The 22,448-nt window shown below is 49.6% G+C and overlaps 1 protein-coding gene across 1 annotated transcript; it reads left to right on the top strand.

The window, feature by feature from the left end:
• Positions 1-18,010: 18,010 nt before the first annotated feature.
• LOC124657326 (histone deacetylase 19-like) lies at positions 18,011-19,498 on the top strand. Its single transcript, XM_047195897.1, has one exon. It carries the CDS (start codon positions 18,113-18,115, stop codon positions 19,496-19,498), a length of 1,386 nt encoding a protein of 461 aa, XP_047051853.1. The 5' UTR covers positions 18,011-18,112.
• Positions 19,499-22,448: the final 2,950 nt, after the last annotated feature.

Raw genomic sequence — 22,448 nt, 5'->3', positions numbered from 1 at the left:
CCACCAAGTCCAAGCGCTCGCCGTCGGGGCGCTGCTTCAGGGAGAAGCGCGTGGCCGGGATGCGGTCGGGCGGGTCCAGCGTGGGAGTGAAGCAGTGGAGGGGGCCGTATCCTTGGAAGGAGATGAAGCCGAGGAGCGGCGGCTTCCGGTGGTGCGCGCGGAAGCGGCGGAGGAAGCCGGGGTCGGAGACGAGGCGGCGCCAGCGCTTGCAGACGACGGAGGCGCGGAGGAGGGAGGACGGCTGCGGGGGAAGGCGGAGGAGGATCTCGAGGAGGAGGTCGTCGTCGTCCAGCGGGGCGGCATGCGCCGGGACCGGCAAGACGGGGGACGCTTCAAGGCGGCGGCGGACCATGGAAACCTCGCTAGTGTTGGTCTCGACTCTTTTTTTTTTTTTAGAAGTTGGTCTCGACTCTCGAGTCGCTTTGTCGCAACTCTCGCAAGGGCCAACGTCTTTTGGGAAACCCTTTGCTACCGCTGGAAATTTTGCTGTTTCTGAAACATGTTTTTGCTGTTTTTTCAAGAACTAGCCGCATCCATAGAGCATCTCCACCAGCCTCCTAAAAATATGCGTCGACAGGTGCGTCGACAATGTGATATGGGGACGTTGATACCTGCTCCCCAATTTGGGGAGAGGTTAGACACGATCCCAATAGCAACTAAAACAACCTTAAACCGAAAATTTGGTGGTTTTCATTCGAATTTGTAAAAAGTTTGAAGTAAAAAAAAATCCTAATCTAATGATGGTGGTGGAACGTGTTGATGTCGAGGCTATCAACACCGTCACCGTCTCACCTTCAGAGGAAGAGCTGAAGTCAAAGTCACTGCTCTCTTTGGCGTCCTCTGTTTTTTACCATTGTTGCTGGTGTGGGTGCCGGTGAAGGGTCGTGGGGGTCGACAACGTTCTTGTTGTTGAAGACTGACCACCACAACGCATGTCGTTGCATCGCCGCCGACATGTCCTCGTCGATCAACCGGTGAACCAACAGATGATGCCCCGGTGCATCCTTTGGTTCATCGGCGCCGCGATACTCCGCCTGCATGTCCACCTCACACCATTTCTTTTCCGGCGGAAACACCGTGAGAATTGGTGGGAGGAGCGGCACCCTACGGTCCCTTAGGTGTAGATGCCCATGTGGCAGTGGGTGCACCTCCTTCTTCACTGTGGAGCCCAATGAGCCGGATCGCAAAAAACTAGAACGGGAAGAAGTTGGGTACGCCAGCGTAGCGATGGACTGCGGTACCGGAAAACAAGAGACTTGTCGCGGAGGATCGTCGGAGTTTCATGGGCGATACCTGACAAGGTATTAACTTGTCAATGCCTATGGATTGTAGGCTAGGGTTTAGTTGGAAGTAGAGGGCAAGTAGATCTCGAAGGTTTCAGCCAAAAAAAGTACTCGACGATTATGAAAACTAGGGTTTGTAGACAATGATTCGATGATCTTCGCGCCCTCGACCCCCCTTATATAGGAGGCGGAGCCGAGGGATTCGTGCTGTACAAGTTACAAAGTCCGGGAAGGTTTCAAACTCATCCCGTAAGATTACAAATAAGACTTTCTATTACAATTCTAACTTTCCTTAATAACATCTTGGGCTTCCGAATCTTCTTATACTTCGATTAGTGGGCCTTCAATAAACCCCGAGTACTATCTTCGGCAGGCCCATTAGGGATGCCTATGTCAGTAGCCCCCGAGATTTTGCTTGAATCGTAGAGTCAGGGAAAATCTCCACTGTTTATTTTTACTCGGCATCTTAAACCTTTCTATATTTCTTCATATAAATTTCTATATTGTACATGGATAATGGTAGTTGGGGCTAGTTCATCTGACGGATCAGGTACTAGTTAACTGCTCTAGTGGCAATCCGCAAAAACCTACTTCAAAATCACGTCCCTGGACATGACTTCGGGATACTGGTGTAAAGTTCGACAGGTGCCGCTTAAGGTCTTACCATTCTGTCGAGTCCCAGCTCATATTTATCGGGTACCTAACGCGTCCGTTAGGATTTTTCTTCGTATCTGTTGATACGGATAAAAGTAGCAAACCGACGTCAGAGACGGCGCCACGCCTCACGGAATAGATCTGGGGTCTTACCTTCGCAAAGTTTTGCGGCATTCAGAAATTGATCGCAACTTCGGCGTTCTGAGAATATATTGTCGAGTGCTTATTCGGCTGATGGAATGGCACATTTTATCGAGTCACGGATGACTTATATTGCTCTCCCGATGGGAGTACATGCAGAGTTATTTGTAACTCGAAATATACTCTCTTGCTATTCTATATTTCTTCTTTTCATTCTAACTTTTTTTCTTTTTTATAATTTCATCGGGCACGCGAACAGCGTTCCCGATGGGAGTAGCCCCCGAGGCTACAGCCAAGGACTTGTGCTTGGTTGTAGGCTCCACGTTATTATGCCGCCATATTTTCTTTCTTTCTCGAAGTTTTATAATTTCTCGGGTGCGCGAACAGCGCTCCCGATGGGAGTAGCCCCCGAGGCTATGAACAAATATTTGTATTTGATCATAGGCTCACACCATTTCTATTTTGTCTTTCTTGGTCTCTTTATTTTTCCAAAGTAGCCCCCGAGCATTTGTTCGAAAACTTGTATTTGATCAAAATCTCTCCAATACTTTTTCATGTCGCCTTTTGATGCAGCTTGTTAAGCCGAATTTTTCTTCTGTCAAGGTGACGTTAGTGCTGACGATAGCCACGATTGTTAGTCAAAAATTTGCGACAAGTCCTGTCTCGCTGCCATGCGGGCCCAATTGATCCACTATCTTGACATGTCGTACAAGTGGGGGACACACGTCCTCCGCTTTTTCTGGCGCACGCACCGTAACTTCTCCATCATTAAGTTACTTTTTTACCCTTGTTGCCACGTGGCTATCATCTGTCACACATTTTCCTTATCCAACGGTCCGTCGTTTCACCGCACCCCTATATGAGATCATCTTCTTCCTCCTCGGACACTTCCGCTCACGCCGTCCTCCTTCTCCCATCTCGCAAATTTCCTCCCCGCGATTCACAACCTCTTGAGCTCCTCACCTCCGGATCGCAAATCCTGCGCCATTGCTGATGCCGCCGCGCCGTTTGACGAGGCACAAGCACACCGGAATCTTCCATGGCCGCCGCGGATCTTGGAGCGGCGGAGTGGGAAAGGTCAAGAATTTCCTCCCAAGACATCAACATGTTGAAGAAGCCGGGGATCAGCAAGAAATCCAAGGCGCCGTGCTTCCCCGCTGAGGAGAGCTACCCAACCCCTCCAATGGGGTACCGGGTATGTTTTGTTGATCACCTCATCCGCGGTCTGTCCGCCCCCATTCATCCTTTTCTTCGTGGATTGCTTTTTGTCTACGGTTTGCAACTCCACCACCTCACGCCAAACTCCATTCTTCACATCTCCATTTTCATCACACTTTGCGAGGCCTTCCTTGGCGTCCAGCCCTAACCGGGCGCTATGGAAGCGCATTTTCTTCTCGCCGTCGTAATGGCTCGCCTCAATGTCGCCTATAATATAGGCGGCGTTGTAATTTCGTTCGTCCCACCGTTGACTACTTCGACGTCAAGCTTCCCGACTCGGCTCAAGGATGGCACAAGAAGTGGTTGTACATTCAGGAGGAAAACCATGGATGTGCGGAGGACAATATTCCTCCTTTTGATGGCGCCGAAAAAATCTTTCGCCGCCGTTCCTGGGACGCGGAGGCCACCGAAGAAGAAAAGGCGTCGACAGAAGCTTTGATGACTCGTATCCACGAGTTGCAAAATACTCGCGGCCAAGAATTATCGGGTATCCAAATCACTGCATACTTTCTTAGTATTAGAGTGCAGCCACTTCAAGCTCGCAAATATCCTCTCTGGAAATATGCTGGCAACGAAGACGTAGATCGGCTGTCGGTGAATTTGGAGGTCAAGGATTTAGAAAAACTTGTCCGAAAAATTTCATCTCTCAGCAAAAGAGATGCTGTCCCTTCTTCTTGCCGTGTGACGCCGTTCAGCCGCCGCCAATCCACTTCCCAAGGTAATCTTTGTCTATTTGTCTTGTTGTTGCTGTGCTATCTTTTTGTTACTTCTTTCCTGATATCACTCCCTCGCTTTACTTTGCACAGGATCATCCAAAACTTGTCTCGCTTCCTCCTCTTCCTGAAGGTGGAGAAGTCGAAGAAAGGGCCATTGTCACCGATGACAATCAAGAAGCTCCGTCTTTTGTGAATGAACCCGTGGATTCTCGAAAATCTGCGGGATCTTCCGAAGGCACTACGTCGGCCCAATCTCCTCCTCCCGCTGTTTCTCCAAAAGGGAAAAGGAAAAGGAGTAACGCCGAAGATTCCGGCACTTCCAAAGCCGAAGAAGTTGATCCTTCACATCAGAAGGCAACTTATGATCCATATCTCGCATCCCTCGTCAGCTCGTAAGTCATCTTGATTTCCCCTTATTTCTGTAGTCGAAGTTTTTGCTTCATCTTGCTTTTTATGCTATCGATCTTTAATCGCAGTGATGATGAGGAAGAAGTACCGACTCGTGACGTGGCTCCTCGGACGAGCGTGTCACATACTTTGCTTGTGTCGGAGACGTTAGTTGAAGGAGAAGAATCCTCGCCTCCTCAACAAAATCTCGTCACCACCACTCCTCCTTCAAGCCCCCTTGCTCCTTCACCAAAAAGGGCAAGGGTTGAAACGATCGTCGAGCCTGCCCCTCAATTGGGTAGCTCTTCTCAAGCGCTCTTGGATGATGTAAGTTTTTGACTTTCCTGTTAATATCTATATTTCCTCTGTTTTCCTCTTTTTGTGCCTTCATTTTTTTTTCCTCGTACCGATATTTTTTCTCTATTCCTCTTTGACAGCCTATGATCAAAGAGCTTGTTCGTATTGGGTCCCAATTCATTGGGTACCGTGAATATGCCAGCAGGACTGAAGGTAACAACTTTTTTGCTGTCATTATTTCCGATCTTCTTGCTTCTATCTTTATCGCAATTTTGATTGTTCTTTTCTATTTTGGCAGAGAAACTTGCAGAGGCCAACGAAGCTTGCCGACACTCTTGCTCGAAATTGGAGCAAAGTGAAAAGGCTCGCCGTAAAGCCGAACTTGACGCTAGCCAAGCAAAAGTAGAGGCTGATGAAGCCAAAGCAAAAGCTGCTAGTGTCGAAGAACTGCAGAAGAAACTTGAAGATGCTGAAGCTGCTGTAAATGAGCACAAGGCCGCACAAGCTAGTCGTGAAAAGGGAATCCTCAAGCGCGTGAACACACAAAATCGTCGCTTCCTCGGTAATTTTGTTGATCCCTTCTATTTTTCGTAAGACTTGCTTTCCTTTATTTTTACTTGCTGTCAACTAATATGTTATTTCTTCGGCAGGTCAAACGAGCCAAGATTTTCATCTTGAGAATCCCACCAATGATCCTCTGCTTGACGCGTTGTCTTATCTGGAGTTTCACGGCCAAGAAATTCGCGAAGGCGTGGTGAATGCTGACGCAGGATTGTCGAAGTTGTTCCCCTACTTCTTCCCGAAGAAAGAGGAGCCTAAGACTTTCCTCGCTCTTGCCAAGGACTTCAATCCGCCGGAGGATCTTGGACTGAAGATGCGCCAGGAAAACATGAAGGTTGCTGTTGAGAGCACTATTGCCCTGGTCGCTGACAGTCAACAAACTATTGACTGGATGAAAGTAGGCGACACCGAGCAGATAGAACCATCAAGATGGAGGTCGTTGATCAAGGCAGCCAAGCCCAACACGAAGAAAATCCTGGCCTATCTCGGGATCAAGCCATCTTCGACTCCTAGCTCATCAAGGCCGGAGGTCTAGTTGAATGCCTTTGCTTTTTCTTTCCTTTGCTTTCTCTATTCCTTTTGCCGTTGTCGCCATTTTAGCCTTGGCGACAATTACTCTGTTAGTCTCTCTGGAGAACTTCTTTTGTAATGTCCGTGTAAATTTTCTAGAAATTAATGAAATCCCTCTTCGTGCTTATCATTGATCCTGGGACTTTCTTTTCCATTTAATATTTGATAATTATTCGACCAACCCTTGTTCTCGCCGCTGCTTCACCTCGCATCTTCCTTCTCGAAGAAAGTACTAGTCGATGATAATCCCCTCGAAGGTTCTTCAAGCAAACATTTGTCGGAAGATTTGCAAGAACTTCGACAACAACTTCAATTCATGAAGAAACAAACTCTGCAATGATGGAACAATCTCGGAAAGCATCTGAGCAAGAAAAACTTGCTCTCCAACAAGCCAAAGAGGCTACGGCTGCCAAGGATGCTGCTGTATTGGAAGCAAAGGAAGCCACGACCCGAGAAAATAGTATGCTCGAGCTAATGCTGAAAGCTAGCACAGATATGTTAGGTACGTTTTTCCGACCTCACAATGCCTCCTCTTTATTTTGCTGTGCCTTCTTTCAAATTTCTTGCCTTGTCGCTTAATAGGCTCGGTTCTTGATGCTGCTGCCGAAGATCGAAGAGTGAACGAGAGAACAAATCTTCTTGTCAATCTTTCCCTTAACCATGGCTGTTTGTTCTGGGCCACTCCTGAACGAACCCAACAAATTGTCAGGTTCCAAGATCGTGCTTGCCAAGTGCGCGAATTTCTCAATTTTTGCACGACAACATTAACCCTTGTTTATAGGACTTTATTTCCTCGAAATGAGGCTCCCAAGACTCTTCCTGAATTACTGGAGGTATTCAGAGATGCTCCCCGTATTCATAATTTTGTGCAAGCTCAACTCACTGCTGGAGCAAGGTTCGCCATGATTATGATAAATATTTGTCATCCAAAGTTAGACCTGACGAAGATTGTTGCTCGATTGCCCGGCTAAGAAAACGCGGCGAAAAAATGATATTGACACCATTGATGATATGGTAGCTCTCGTGGCCGAGTCGATGATAGATGAGCTTCTTCGGATGGACTCGGAATTCTTCATCAAGGGGTCCTATGCTGAACATAAAACAACCAGAGGCTTGTCCGTAGATAGTATTTTGGGCTTTAACTGATTTGTATCATATTGGAAACCTTGTATCTCTATCTTTTTTGATTTCTTTTTTTATTTCCGAAGAAATTTGTTGTATATTGCGAAGTGCTCCATATTGTTGGAGCCCCCGAGCCTTCTGGCTAAAGGTTGTACTATTTTTTCCATCTTGAAGATTTTTCCTTCTGTTGTAATAAGACATCCTTGTTTTTTCATTGATGGATTGCAAATCTTCGAGTATCTTTAATATCGAAGTTCTATATTTTCATTGCGAGGTTCTTGGACCAAGGCATTTAAGATTTTTGACGTCTATACTATATTTATAATTGTTGGCTTCCGATTTTTATATTTGGCGAGGTGTTATTGGACCAAGGCGAAATATTTCGGTAAATCTATATTGTACGTGTTTTGAAACTTAAAGGCGTTAAGCCCCCGAGCGTGTCGAAGAATAAGTATATCTCCACTATCTTTATTATATTGCAGCACCGCGAGCCCGCCTCATTAAAAACCTTTCCGGCCCCACTCGGTGCCCCGAAAAGGAAAAGAGTGCGTCTGAAAACTCGCGGGCGTTTCAGTACATTGTATTTTTACAGAGAAGGACTATATTTCGGCTCTAGGCGTAGAACCGCCCGAGCTGTGCCACGTTCCGGGGGTTTTTCTCAGGACCCCTGTCTTCTTGTCCTTGATCCTGTATGCTCCTCCGTCGATGACTTCCGTGACGATGTAAGGCCCCAACCATGGTGACTCGAGCTTTTCTGTACTTTGCTGGTTGAGCCGCAGGACCAAATCACCGACTTGGAAAGATCGCGGCCGCAATCGTCGACTGTGGTAGTTCTTCAAGTCTTGCTGGTATTTGGTAACCCGTGACAGTACTTCATCTCGAGCTTCATCGAGTGCATCCATATCGTCCTCCCTAGTTTTTCGTGATGTTTCTTCGTCGTACTCTGTTACTCTTGGAGAATCGTGCTCTATTTCAATTGGTAGTACGGCTTCAGCTCCGTGGACGAGGAAGAACGGGGTTTCTTGTGTCGCCGTGTTTGGTGTTGTTCGGATGCTCCACAAAACACTTGGCAGTTCTTCTCGGCCAGGTGTGTCGAGCCTTTTCGAGCGGTCCTAGCAGACGTTTTTTAATGCCATTGCAGATAATGCCGTTGGCTTTCTCGACTTGACCATTAGTTTGGGGATGTGCAACTGACGCGAAGTGCAATTTGATGCCCACTTCTGCACAGTATGCCTTGAACTCCTTCGACGTAAAGTTGCTGCCATTGTCTGTGACGATGCTGTGAGGTACTCCAAACCGAAAGACGATGCCCTTCACGAATTTTATTGCTGATTGTGCATCTGGTGAATTTATCGGCTTCGCTTCTACCCACTTGGTGAATTTGTCGACAGCAACCAACAGGTACTCGTAACCTCCTAGCGAAGCTTTGTGCAACTTGCCGACCATGTCGAGTCCCCACTGGGCAAAGGGCCATGACAATGGTATTGGCATTAGTTCTGCCGCCGGAGAGTGCGGTTTTGCGGCAAATCTCTGGCACGCGTCGCAAGTTCGTACTATCTCTTTTGCATCCTCGATTGCTGTCAACCAGTAGAATCCTGCCCGAAAGACTTTGGCTGCAATAGCTCGACTGCTTGCGTGGTGACCACATATTCCCTCGTGCACATCTTTTAGGATTATTCTTCCTTCTTCTGGTGTGACACACCTTTGCAAGACGCCTGAAATACTTCGCTTATATAACTCCCCTTTGACCACTGTGAAAGCTTTGGATCATCGAATAACTTGCCTTGCTTCAATTGGATCGTCGGGTATTTCCTTCCTGAGGATATACGATACGTACGCTTGCATCCAAGGAACTTCTATCATCATCACAAGTTCTTTGTCCTCTTCGTCCTCCACGGTTTCTTTGAGAGACGCCGAAGTTTTTCCTTCTTTTGCTTTTTCTCGCATCTTCTTCGGCTTCGTTGATCTCTCCGCTATTTCTTCCCAAAACACGCCCGGCGGGATTGGGAGGCATTGTGACCCGATGTTTGCGAGGACGTCGGCTTCATCATTGCTCGCCTATCGATATGATTTACCTCGCATCCATCAAACAGCTTCTCAAGCTCATTGTATACTTCCTTGTATGCTATCATGCTATCATTGACTGCATCACATTGGTTCATAACTTGCTGAGCCACCAATTGTGAGTCGTCAAAGATTTTTAGTCGAGTTGCACCGCAAGCCTTCGCCATCTTCATCCCGTGTATAAGGGCTTCATATTCTGCTTCATTGTTAGATGCGTTTGGGAACGTCATCCGTAGGACATATTTCAATTTGTCGCCTTTAGGTGATATGAGTATTACTCCTGCGCCAGCTCCTTCTACTCTCTTGGATCCGTCGAAGTTCATTGTCCAAGTTCTCGACAAATCTGGGGGTCCCGTGTTTTGCAGCCTCCATCCACTCGCGATGAAATCCGGCAAAACTTGCGACTTGATTGCCTTTCTTTTTTCATACGTGATGTCCCGAGGGGAAAGTTCTATTCCCCAAAGGGAGACACGCCCGTAGCTTCGGATTGTTCAAGTATATTTGAGAGAGGTGCTTCGTTGACTACTATTATCGGGTGTGCCGAAAAATAGTGGCGCAACTTTCTTGCTGTTGTAATTACTCCATATGCTAGTTTCTGGTACTGCGGGTACCGCTGTTTGGACGGCGATAAAACTTCACTAATGAAATATACCGGCCTTTGTACTCCATGGAGTTTTCCTTCTTCTTCTCTTTCGACAACTAGCACCGTGCTAACCACTTGGGGTGTGGCTGCGATATACAACAGGAGAGGTTCCTTTTCCTTCGGCGCCACCAAGACTGGTGGTGTCGAGATTTTGCGTTTCAGATCCTCGAAAGCTCTATCTGCTTCTTCGTTCCACCGGAATTTCTCCCCTTGCTTTATCAAAGCGTAGAACGGTAGTGCTTTTTCTCCCGACTCGGCGACGAATCTACTTAAAGCCGCGACTCGCCCAGTTAATTGTTGTATTTCTTTTAACTTGGCTGGCTTCCTCATCGTTACGATGGCTTGTATTTTGTCGGGGTTTGCTTCGATCCCTCTTGCTGAAACTAAGAACCCAAGAAGTTCTCCTGCTGGGACGCCAAAAGAGCATTTCGTCGGGTTTAGCTTGATGCAGAATTTGTCGAGGTTATCAAAAGTTTCCTTGAGATCTTCGATCAACGTCGTCCCCTTTCTCGACGTTATGACTACATCATCAATGTATACTTGTACATTTTTTCCAATCTGTGTTGCCAAACACTTCTGCATCATCCTCTGATACGTTGCTCCCGCGTTTTTCAACCCGAAGGGCATTGTTTTATAACAAAATACGCCGTATGGTGTGATGAACGCTGTTTTGGCTTCGTCGTCTTCTTTTAATCTGATCTGGTTATAGCCACAGTATGCGTCCAAAAAGGAAAGACGTTCACATCCTGCCGTGGAGTCGATAATCTGATCGATCCTTGGGAGGGGAAAGTGATCCTTTGGACAATGTTTATTGAGACACGTAAAGTCGACACACATGCGAAGGACTTTAGTGTTTTTCTTTGGCACCATCACTGGGTTGGCTACCCAAGTGGCTTCGGTGGATATCTCTTTGATGAAACCAGCTTCTCCGAGTCGATCAATTTCGATAGCATAGCTTTGCGGTTTGGTTCCGAAAACGTCGCAAAGGTTGTTTGATTGGTCTCGCTAGTGGATCCAAGTTTAGGTGGTGCTCGGCAAGTTCCCCGGGTACTCCCGGCATGTCACCTGGACACCATGCGAAGATTTTCCAGCTCTCACGGAGGAACTTGACGAGCGCGCTTTCCTATGCGAGGTCCATGTCATTTGCAATGGATGTCGTCTTTTTTGGATCCGTCGGGTGAATCTCGCACCTCCTTAGAATTTTTCTCGTTGTTGAAAGTTGATTCTTTATTTGGCCTTGCAACGTCCGGCAAGACGTCGTAGTCAGTCATGAGCCTTGATGCCAAATACTCAGCTTGCATCCCGAAAGTTTCTGATAATCGATGAAAATCCTTGTCACATTTATCGGCTAGGGCGAAGCTTCCTTTGATTGTAATTGGTCCTTTAGGTCCGGGCATCCTCCACAATAGATACGTGTAATGTGGTACCGCCATAAATCTAGCATATGCTGGTCGTCCCAACAGAGCGTGGTATTGTGACGGGAAATCTACGACTTCAAACTCCAATTTCTCGATTCTGTAATTTTCTCGGGTCCCAAACTGAACGTCGAGATTTATCTTCCCCAACGGATAGCTTGGCTTCTCCGGCGTGATGCCGTGGAATCTCGTGTCCGTTGGTTTCGTGTTTGCTAAGGAGATGTTCATCTTCCTTAATGTATCTCGCGTACATGAGGTCTCAAGCCGCCGCCGCCATCTATAAATACGCGAGACACGTCAAATCCTCGCGATGACCGCCGGTAGTATGAGTGCCGACCGCCCCGGTCGAGGAACTTGTCGCGGATGATCTCGCTATGGTGAAGCCAATGTCTTGCCCCGACCAATTAAGGTACTCAACTCGTTGGTGGAGGCATCTTCTCTCGCCATGAACACCTATCGCGAGATTACTTTCGAGTTCTATTGGACGGCCTTCCCTTCGAATCATCGAGACCGCTCCATTAGAATTGGGGTCAACGTAAGGTGGTGGTGCAGCGCCGCCGCTATTCTTAGCCGATGTCGATTGTCATCTCGTTATCGCGGGAGGAGGTGGTAGGTGGACCTCACTTCTGGGTTCTCGAGGGTTTCTTTGCGCTGCCTGAGCATTAGCATGCCCTGCATATCTCAGCATTGCCTGGAAATTTCGACAATCCTTCTGCAGATGTCCCGACTGTCTTTTTCCGTTGCTGTCGAGGAAAAAGTGCATCTGACACGGCCCGTTCAACATTTCTTCGGGAGACACAAAAGGCCTCTGGAACCTTGGCCCACTGTTTTGCCTATTTTGTCGAAATTCGTCTATATTGTCACTTCGTTGCTCATTACTTCTCTGGTAGTCCTCTCGATTATTTCCTCCTGCACTGGCTCTGAAACCGGCCGAAATTTGACTCCGGAGCATCATAATTCGAGTATTGCCGAGGAAATCGTCGCCTTGATTGATAATTTCGACCGCGGTCCTCCTCTCGGAGACCTATGCCGTTTGTTGTGGACAGCATCTTCTCCATCCGCCCATCCGTTTGCTATTTCCATTAATGCGTATATCGTTTTTGGATTGGTTCTTCCCAAATCTTCGACAAAATCTCCACGCCTCGATCCCCGCGACAAATGCATCTATTGCCCTCTCGTCGATATATTTTCCGCCGAGTTTTTTATGATGTTCCACCTCTGGATATATTTTCTCATTGGCTCGTCTTGCTTCGTCGACACGCCCGTAACTCCTCTAGAGACGCGGGTTTCTGTGTGTGGATCGGAAATTCTTGACGAATATGTCCTCAAAGCTATCCCAAATCGTCGATAGACCCCGGAGGAAGCTTTTGATCCAAGATCGTGCAGCTCCACTTAAATGCACCTGAATACTTTGCATGGCCGTTGCCCCGGTCCCTCCAAGCTAACTTCACCGTCTCGAGGTAATCAACTAGCCAATCCTCCGGATCTTGCAGAGCCGTCGAATTTTTTGAAATGATCGTGCAACTTAAATCCCGAAGGAACTCGAGTTTTTCGTACTCTCCTTGTGAAACACGGCAAACCGCACATATCCTCGTCGTTTAATTCTGGGGAATACCGATGTTCCCTTCAGCCTTGCCGTGCTCTGTCCACCCTTGCTTGTGCTGCCGTGTCTCTTGCTCCACTTGTTCCTTCGACATTTGCTGCTGCTGCTGTCGTAGGTCGTGGACTATTTTGCCTTGCAGCCCCTTCTGGCGGTGTTGATACAAACGCCGTTCCCATGGCTTCAGCTCCTCGCCACCGCCATGTTGTACAAAGCCTCCCTTGGATCTCCGGAGGTGGCCTCGGATGCAAGGATAAAGGCTTGTGTCGCCATATACCCAGCTTCCGGTGTCTTAGGGATAATATTCCCTCTTGTGTCTATCGACATAAAAGACATGTCGAGATTTTGAACCAGGTACTCTCTTTCTCCTTCGTGTATGTGTTGTAACCTTGACCTTGCTCTCGTTCCGAGCTTCTCTATGGCTATCTCCCGAGGTTCCGGATTGGCGACTTAACTCGCCCTTCGTCCGCTTGACGCGGAGGCTGCCTCCTTTCTTCCGTTTAAAGCTTCGTCTGTTTTTCTAGTTCTCTTCCAGCTCTGGCGAGTCTATATTGATAAGCTTGCAGCTCTTGGATCAGTAGCGGCTTGTCCTCATTGGTTCCGAGCCATCTAAAGCTTTCGCAGCTCTATCCCAGTGCTGTTTGTGGAAGTTGAACTCGACGCGTGGTGTGGGCCCGGCATATTTAGTGCCCATACCTCTCCTTAGATCTGAGGGATCGACATAGGGATTGCCCAAATCGTCGAAAGCCTCCGATGTTTCCTCTTGATCGCGACTTGCATCTCCAATGGCAAAAACTTGATGATATTTTGGAGTTTTCACTTTGCTTGGTTTGGTGACACCACCATAGAATGTGGTGAAGACCTTCCCAATAGAGGTGGATTGGTCGATGAAGTCGAAGCTATCAGTGTCGCTTGAATCATCGCTTATATAAGAGTCCGCCGATGATTCAAAGGACATGTCGCTGAAGATTCTGGCGAGTTTTTCACTTGCCCCGCTCGTCGATGAAGCGTGGCGACGAAATCTCCCTATCGCCGGACTCGACGGATGATACCGAGTTTGAGAGATCGAACCACCCGACGAAAATCCCGATGAGATCGGAACTTCGAGACGATACACTCCTTCTCTCTCGACGCGGAAATCGAACTTTCCAAACGTCATCTTCATTGGCTCCTCCAGATACGCATATGCATCCAAACGGGAGGGCGGGTGAGGAACAAAATCAACAAGACCAGCTTCGATCCGTTTACCTCTCGTCCATGATGTTGCTTGCTACTGATGAAGTCGACGATCTTGAACGTGCCATCGAGATCAGCTCCTTGTCGCCTCTAATTCCCACAGACGGCGCCAATTGACAAGGTATTAACTTGTCAATGCCTATGGATTGTAGGCTAGGGTTTAGTTGGAAGTAGAGGGAAAGTAGATCTCGAAGGTTTCAGCCGAAAAGTACTCGACGATTATGAAAACTAGGGTTTGTAGACAATGATTCGATGATCTCTGCGCCCCTCGACCCCCCCTTATATAGGAGGCGGAGCCGAGGGATTCGTGTTGTACAAGTTACAAAGTCCGGGAAGGTTTCAAACTCATCCCGTAAGATTACAAATAAGACTTTCTATTACAATTCTAACTTTCCTTAATAACATCTTGGGCTTCCAAATCTTCTTATTCTTCGAGTAGTGGGCCTTCAATAAACCCCGGGTACTATCTTCGGCAGGCCCATTAGGGATGCCTATGTCAATACCCGTATGCCGCGAGCGTGCCGTCGACGCCACACCCATACCACCACTCGCGCTAGAAGACAGCCGGACACTCCAGGATGTTTGGAGCCCACATCGGTTGGTTACGTCTACATGATGATCGCAATCTAATCTTGCGACCGGCCGTCATCGGTTTCCTTATTCCAACGATCAGTCTATTGGTTCACCGGGCAAGAAGGCGAACAGTGCAGGGCGCGGGACACACGGCCTGAAGCGCGGCAACACGGCCCGGCATAATGCCGGGCAGGCCGGCACGGTCTTTGCATCAAGGACTCGTTCACTGGACGGCGAGGGACTGCCGTGGTTCTGCGCCGGAGAGGCAGATCGGCGTTGTTGTGTCGTCAAGCACCCGTTCACGGAACGGCGGCCGGGGAAAGGAGGCCCTTCTGCAAAGTATACTACGGTGTATACTGAAACTATGGTTTCTGACCATAGTATTTGTGTTGACCAACAATGTATGAGGCATATATTCCATTTTGTCATTCTATTTGCTTTGAGATTTTCAAAATGCCGATGATTAAAATGTATGGTCACCGTACACTCGGGGGTGGCGTAAGTGAGCCTGGTAAGATAGCACAAATATCAATCTCTTGTGCATTGGACTTGGTCTCACTCACGCCATCCCTGAATGTTAATATTTGTGTTGACCAATAATGTATGAGGCATTTATTTCATTTCTCTTGTGCATCGGACTTGTTGGTCTCATTTTCTTCCATTTTCATCATAGTAGGAACTGGATGAAGACCCCGATGCAAGCGAGCCTGGTGGGTAGAGATGAGGGAGCAAAGGAGGAACCGGATGAAGACTACTTTGTATCTCGAAATTGTGAATTTTGTATGAATTAAGAGTTGCATGCAAAACATTTGACACTTGCCACTATATATGTATCTCGATCGGGCTCTAAGTACTGTGATGATGATGTATAATGTTGCTATGTTATATGTGTCCATATTATATCTCGTCTATCCGTCTATATTATACCTGTATACTGTGTATAAAACTTGTATAAAACCTGTATAATACACCAGGGAGCACAAAATCGAGTATACCTGTACATTGTTCTGTGGCGCACCAAAATAGAATTCAGTGGCGCACCTATTTCTGTGGCGCAGCTGGACCGTATGCGCCACGTAACAGCCTAATTCCGTGGCGCATGCTACGGTGCGCCACAGAAACCCTATTTTTGTGGCGAAGTTTCTGTGGCGCACCGCCCGTGCGCCACAGAATCATATTTTCGTGCACCACTGATGAAGCTTTTCCTACTAGTGCCATGCCAAATTGGTCGGAGAGGAAAGAGACAGTACAGGAGCAAGGCTGCAGGTGCCAGCGATCCGAGGAGCCACCAGACCACGTCGCCGAAGCCGTGGCTGAACCCATCTGGCCAGATCAGCCTCAACCTTGATCTTGGCCCAATGATCCAACACACCCCCATGCTCGTCGAAGACTCGCTTGGGGCGCACCGCCTCCTCGTCGCCGTCGCACCAACGGAGGGCCTCAAGCCCCGGCCAGAAAAGCCACGCGGCCTTGTGCTCCCATCAAAGTTTCCCCATCTCCCGAGGAACCCCAACGTGCCGCACCTCGCCGTCCCAGCCACCGCCTTTGATGTGGAGGGTGCCGGTACCAATGCCGGCAAGGGATTGGGGGTGGAAGCGAGGGGGGGGGGGGGTGTCTCCAAAGCCATCCTGGAGGGAGCGACTCGTTTGGAGTATACTCCGTACTAGCACATTACCCGTGCTTCGCTACGGAATCACAATAGTAACACTACAAAATTTATTGGACATATGACTCTTGAAAAATATAATTGGAATACGTTACGCAATGCAATACCATAGAATGGATCATATTTGCGAGTGTGTATTTTGTATCCCAAGATTCACACATTTTTTTCTTCTCAAAAGCCAAAACAGAAATTGCGAGTGTCTATTTTGTATCCCAAGATCCACACATTTTTTTTCTCAAAAGCCAAAACAGAAATTGGAATTTGTTAAAATTTCAAAAGGAAATCATAGACGTCGATAATGAAGTTAGTTATGTTTTTCTTGAACCATCGACCCTTCCAGCAGCTGACGTCCTGGACACGAGGCCACTGCGCCGCAGCTGTACCCGTCGGCCGTCGTCACGTCATATGATCCCATCCATCGCCCCTCCCCCAACTGAACATTATCACTGCATCTCGACACGGTCGTGCAGCAATGCGGCATCCTTGGAAACTGACGGTTGAAGGTAGTCCGGTATCACGGTTCCATTGTTGGTATTGCCTTAAAGATTCCTCCAAGGTTGTCTAGTTCTGCTCGTCCTTAAAATTTCCCATATTTCTCTACATCAACTTAGAAGCACAGTACAGAAGAAACCAATCACAATCGGTAGTTGCTTGGGTTGTCCATGAATCAACAAGCAAAGCACGTGGATTACCCCTTTCTAGTTCAGTCTCAGGACCTCCAGGTAGAGTATCTATATGCAATTCAGCTGCACTTGGTGCTGACCATAGTCGTATCTATGTGCCCTTGAACTTTTCTTTTTGAGAATATGTCCCCTTGAACTAATGCAGCGCGGCATCGTGCAATTGCAAATGACGGGCAGCGCTGCAGCCAAAGCGCCTGATGAAACCACGACAGGGAATACGGCGCGGCGGCTCGTCGGTCATGGGCAGATGCGCTCGCGACGACAGGGTTGGGGTCAGGCAGGTGGGCGCGCTAAGTGCCCCGCACCGCCGGCGAACTCGGCCTAGACACCGCCGCCTGTTTCTCCGAGCCTCGCCAGCATTGGCTACGTGTTGAGACGAATGAATTGATTGATCGTGCCCTTCCTCTCCCTCCTGCAGGCACGCCGCCGCCGGCCGCCTTGTCGTCGGCCCCTGGCGAACTCGACCTACAGACCGCCGTCTGTTTCTCCATCTCTGGCACGGGATGGAGATGTAATTCATAGATCTTCTCTCAGACAGCCGGTCAAATATATGTAGAACAACCCGTAGGTAGTCTGCTCTAGATTGGGACTCCTACCAATCCACTCGTGCCGCAATTAGGAACACGATGGTGAAATTTCTTCCAGGACGGCCGAGCACATCTCCTTCCTTCTCTTCGTCTCCTCTTTTTCCAGCCGGCGGAGGCAGTCGTCTCACCGCCTTGTTTCACGATCGATGTGCTTCCATCGTCGACGCGCCAAGACCTGTCTCAGGCTAGAAACCTACTAAATTGATCCTCTCACGATGCGATGAATTAGGACGGCCGAGCACATATATCGCGGAGGACGTACACGGATCGGTCTCTGCCACGTGAAGTCTGCTCGATGCATGACCGGCTTTTTTGACGGACGAAGTAGACGGACCAATCACGTGCCGGTTTTTTTTACCTACCAACACCACCGATTCGTAACTTATTAGTAGAGATATAGGCCCAACCATCCGTACGTACGTGAGTCGAACTCGGACACGATCGATCGTGTCTTTATATAGTTTCAGCCGGGCCGCGAGATACAGGAAATCAAAGGGACTACGTACTGTCACATCCAAAAAAGGGGATTACTGAGTCGTTCCGGCCGGCACGCTTAGCGGAGATCAAACTAAGATGGACTACGCCACGGAAGGGCACTCGCTGCCGTCGCCGTCGTGCGGCGATGGCCGGAAGAGGACCGTGTGCTACTACTACGACTCCGGCATCGCAAACGTCGACTACGGCGCCGAGCACGTCATGGTGCCCCGCCGCGTGGCCATGACGCACGCCCTCGTCGCCTCCTACGGCCTCCTCCCCCACATGACCCGCCTCCGCACCACGCCCGCCACCGAGCACGACCTGCGCGCCTTCCACGACGACGGCTACGTCCGCCTCCTCCGCGACATCACCCCGGACGGCTACTACCGCCGCCACGACAACAACATCCGAGCGAGGGCCAGGGCGTGCCGCGTCGGCGTGCCGGACGAGGACGAGGAGGCCGACGGCGGCCACTACGACAACCCCGTCATCGACGGCCTCTGGGACTACTGCCTCCGCTACGCCGGCGGGTCGCTCGCCGCCGCCCGCGCGCTGGCCGGCGGCCGCTCCGACATCGCCATCAACTGGTCCGGCGGCATGCACCACGCCTGCAGCGGCAAGGCCAGCGGCTTCTGCTACGTCAACGACATCGTGCTCGCCATCCAGCACCTCCTCGACACCTTCGCCCGCGTGCTCTACGTGGACATCGACGTCCACCACGGCGACGGCGTGGAGGAGCACTTCAAGGGCGACGACCGGGTCATGACCGTCTCCTTCCACCGCTACGACGGTGACCAGTACTTCTTCCCGGGCACCGGCAAGGCCGGGGACGTCGGCGAGGGCAAGGGAAAGTACCGCACCCTCAACGTGCCCATGAAGGCGGGCATGGACGACGCCTCGTACCTGCACAGCCTCTTCGTGCCCATCATGGACACCGTCATGAGCAGGTTCCGACCTGACGCCGTCGTGCTGCAGTGCGGCGCCGACTCGCTTTACGGCGACAGGCTCGGCGGCTTCAACCTGTCCGTGAGTGGCCACGCCGCATGCGTCAGCTACCTCCGCAGCTGCAACGTGCCGCTGCTCCTCCTCGGCGGCGGCGGGTACACCGTCAACCACGTCGCCTCCTGCTGGTGCTACGAGACGGCGGTCGCCGTCGGCAAGGAGAATGAGATCCCCGACGACATACCGCACCACGGCTACGAGCACTACTACAGGGACCAGGGCTACAAGCTCCACTACCCGGTGCCCAAGAAGAGCAGTATCAAGAAGGAAGACGTCGACAAGATAAAGCAGCACGCCCTCGAAAACCTATCCATGCTCAACGAGCCACCGCCCACGTCGACTCTAGTACTGCACCACCGGCCAAGCACAACCCATGCGATCGACCACCACAAGGCCCTCTACGACGACGACTACAACCCTAGGTCCAAGAGACACAGGGAAGATGACGACCCCATGGAGAGGCTGCACCGCCTCTGCGGCAAGGCGGACGCCATCAAGTTCTTCACCGACCTGGGGAAGACGTACATGAAAGGAAAAAATATTAATAGTCCTACAAGACTAGCCCCCTCGTCTATTCAAAGTAGACCCAACTCAAAAGATTAGTCGGCCGGTTTTGTGGTTCCGGAGCAGAGTTTAATTAGTTGGATCAATGGTACAGTCCTCCTTCCGCTTCAGCAAGCTGAAACTAGATCTCCCCCTACATTGGCAAGTAAATAATGAAATCTATGACACGCGCGGATATCTGATTATTCATACCAACTTTAAAATATCAAGTACTACATTATTTTTTGCAACATATGCATCTGTTTTGCACCAGCATAATTTGCAAGAATTTTGTACTCTTTTTTGTTTTCTTTTTTGTTGATGTGTTTCGCAATCATGCAACACAAAGAGCCTTAAACCTTTGGCCAGTGCTAGCCGTCGGTCGCCAGATCCGCGGCTGAAAGTCGGTTACAGTCTGTGACGTGCGCTTGCGATGACCAGAAACAACTGCAAATATGTTTGCATTTTGACCCCTCTACTTTTGAGAAATCAACCTGCGCTCCAAAGTTACTCCTATTAAACCGAGCAATTATGTCGTTTTACCCCTCGCCATCGTGTGATATTTACATCAAATATTTCACACAAGTGATTTACTCTAGGATAGGAACCATTGCAACAAAACTTTTCACCCGAAATACAAAAAACATATAATATTAGAACATTTTGAAAAAAGTCATGTTGTAGCATTAGGCGGTTAACAACAATTTTTTTACTGTAAGTTGATTTACCACAAAAATTGTCAGCAAGTTCAACCAAAATTAAGAAAATGTTAGAGCAAAGCCCCATGTGTTTGCAATAATCGAAAAATGGTTAACTAAAAAATTAATTTTCTACAAACTGATTGACAACAAAAACGACCAACTAGTTCAACAAAAAAACACAAACGATTACAACAAAATAATCATATATTTACAACATTATGAAAAAACATGCTAACATCATCGAAAATCCAAGAAAACACATAACTTGTAGCAAACTTTGCAACATCTGGCATCTACTTCCCCAACAAAACACATATGTCTTTGTTGCATTCTAAAATAGCTCATGCAACATTGAAAATCTAAGGGAAACGTAAAACTCGTGGCAAACACACAAGGACATATTGCAACATCTCATGTGTGCTCCCGCTACTAAACAAGTACGCATTTGTTAAAAAATTAACTAATGTATGCAACATTAAAAAATTCATTGCCAAAACTTGTCCATGGTGGACCATATCTCGCCATTTCGGCTTCACCGGCCGTGAATCCCACTTGACGAAGCCCTTGAACGATGTATACGGCACCCCAAGACCATTCACATCGCTTCATCTATCCCCGGGTTCATCGTAGAGAAATCATAAGGTTTCATAGGTGTAGGCTTGGATGGCTCTCCCTTCAAGTAGGATATATGCTGGCTTTGTAGAAGTGGTCGGTGGCTGAGAAAAGAAATTCAAATGAGAAAATTGAAATGATGCTTTTATAGGGGAAAATTATGTTGGGAGGGTGAAGATGGTTGATCACATAAAATGACGGAGGGACCGATCCTTATGCGCGCGAGCAGGAAACAAACGACGGTAGTGTGGCACCACCATTTCGTGGCAATGGGCCACGTAGCGGATTAAGTAGGAGGAGCCCCAATCGGGCCCGTCTGTACGCGAGTCCAACTCGGACACGATCGAGCATCTCCACTCGGCTCCCCTATATAGGCTCAACCGTTTTAGGGCCCATATGGGGAGCGCCGACGGTAAAACTAAAATAGGGACCGGGCGATCGCCCTGTCGCGGCCTCTATACAAACATAATTAAAATTTTAAAACTTCAGAAAACTCGACGAAAAAGTAAATTCATTGATAGTTCATCCTTATTTAGCCGATATTTGTACAAATTTGAAAACATAGATTAAAAAAACTAGCTACTGTTGGACATCACCGCACCCTAGCCCTAGGTGGTGGTACATCACCGCCGCGTAGTCCTCGCCGTCGTCGGGGTCCTCCTCCTTCGGCTGCGGGAGGTAGCTGCTGCAGCCCTGGCCGGCTTCGCCGCGCCTCCTGCGCGGCCTGCTGGACAGGCCAAGTTCCTCGTCGTCATCGTCGAGGTTGATGACGAGGCCAAGGCGATGGTGGCGCTCCTCCTTCTCTCGGCGGTTGACCGCCGCGCTCCACGCCTCGGTGAACGCGTTCGTCAACGTGAAGGATTCCAGCTGGGCTTGGCGCATCCTAGGGAACTCCTCCGGGTCGTCCTCCGCCTTGACGATGGAGGCCACCACCTTGTACTGCGGCAGAGGCGTCCACTCGCGCTAGCACGGAGGAGAGGCCTCACGGATGACGAGGGAGCCTCTGCGACTGCCATCGTGGCGGCTGCCAGATGGTGCAGCCTCTACTGGCTCGTCCTTCACCGTCGCCAGAAACCTGGGCGACGGTGTGTTGTAGGGCGAGTACCTCGACAACGACCCGCGCGCCAAGGACCCACGCGAGGAGGAGGACGAGCACGATGACGAGGTGGACGATCGGCGCTCCGCCCACTGGCCGTCGTTGCCCCGCGGTGCTGCCAGCTGCTGGTCCCATGGTCGCATCTGCTGCGGTGGGTTGTTCCCGTCGACGATGTAGCGGAGGACCCACGCGAGGGTCCTCCCTGGCGCGCTCCACCACCGCCGCCGTCAAGTGATATTGTAGTTGGACGGCGGGTCACCGTTGCCGTCGTAGGAGGCGAGGCGATCCGCGCGCAGCTGGACAAAGAAGACGTCCCAGACGTCGTTGTTGTCCGGCTACCATGGGGGGTCATTCCGCTCCTCTGCCGTGAGGTGGTCCCAGCGCGCGTCCCAGAGGTTGCGCGTCTCGTTGACGTGGAGGGACCGCCGGCCGAAGCCATTGGCGGCGGCGCCTGCCCTCTCCAGGTCTTGGTGGTCAATGGCGGCTAGGGGCTCGCAGATGACGATGCGGCTAGGGACATGCGAGGTGGAATACGCGGCGAGGGAGGCGCGCGACGGTATATATAGCACCGAGGAAGGGCATTGGCGGGCATTAACACCGC

The sequence above is a fragment of the Lolium rigidum genome, chromosome 5 (genome assembly GCF_022539505.1).
Source record: "Lolium rigidum isolate FL_2022 chromosome 5, APGP_CSIRO_Lrig_0.1, whole genome shotgun sequence".
In the NCBI taxonomy this organism is placed as follows: Eukaryota; Viridiplantae; Streptophyta; class Magnoliopsida; order Poales; family Poaceae; genus Lolium; species Lolium rigidum.
Note: the sequence above shows the minus strand (reverse complement) of the source record. Positions and strands in the feature narration are given on the sequence as shown.

What these genes read in the sequence shown, in the direction of transcription:
- LOC124657326 (XM_047195897.1), top strand. Translation starts at nt 18,113, where the DNA reads ATGGTGCCCCGCCGCGTGGCCATGACGCACGCCCTCGTCGCCTCCTAC.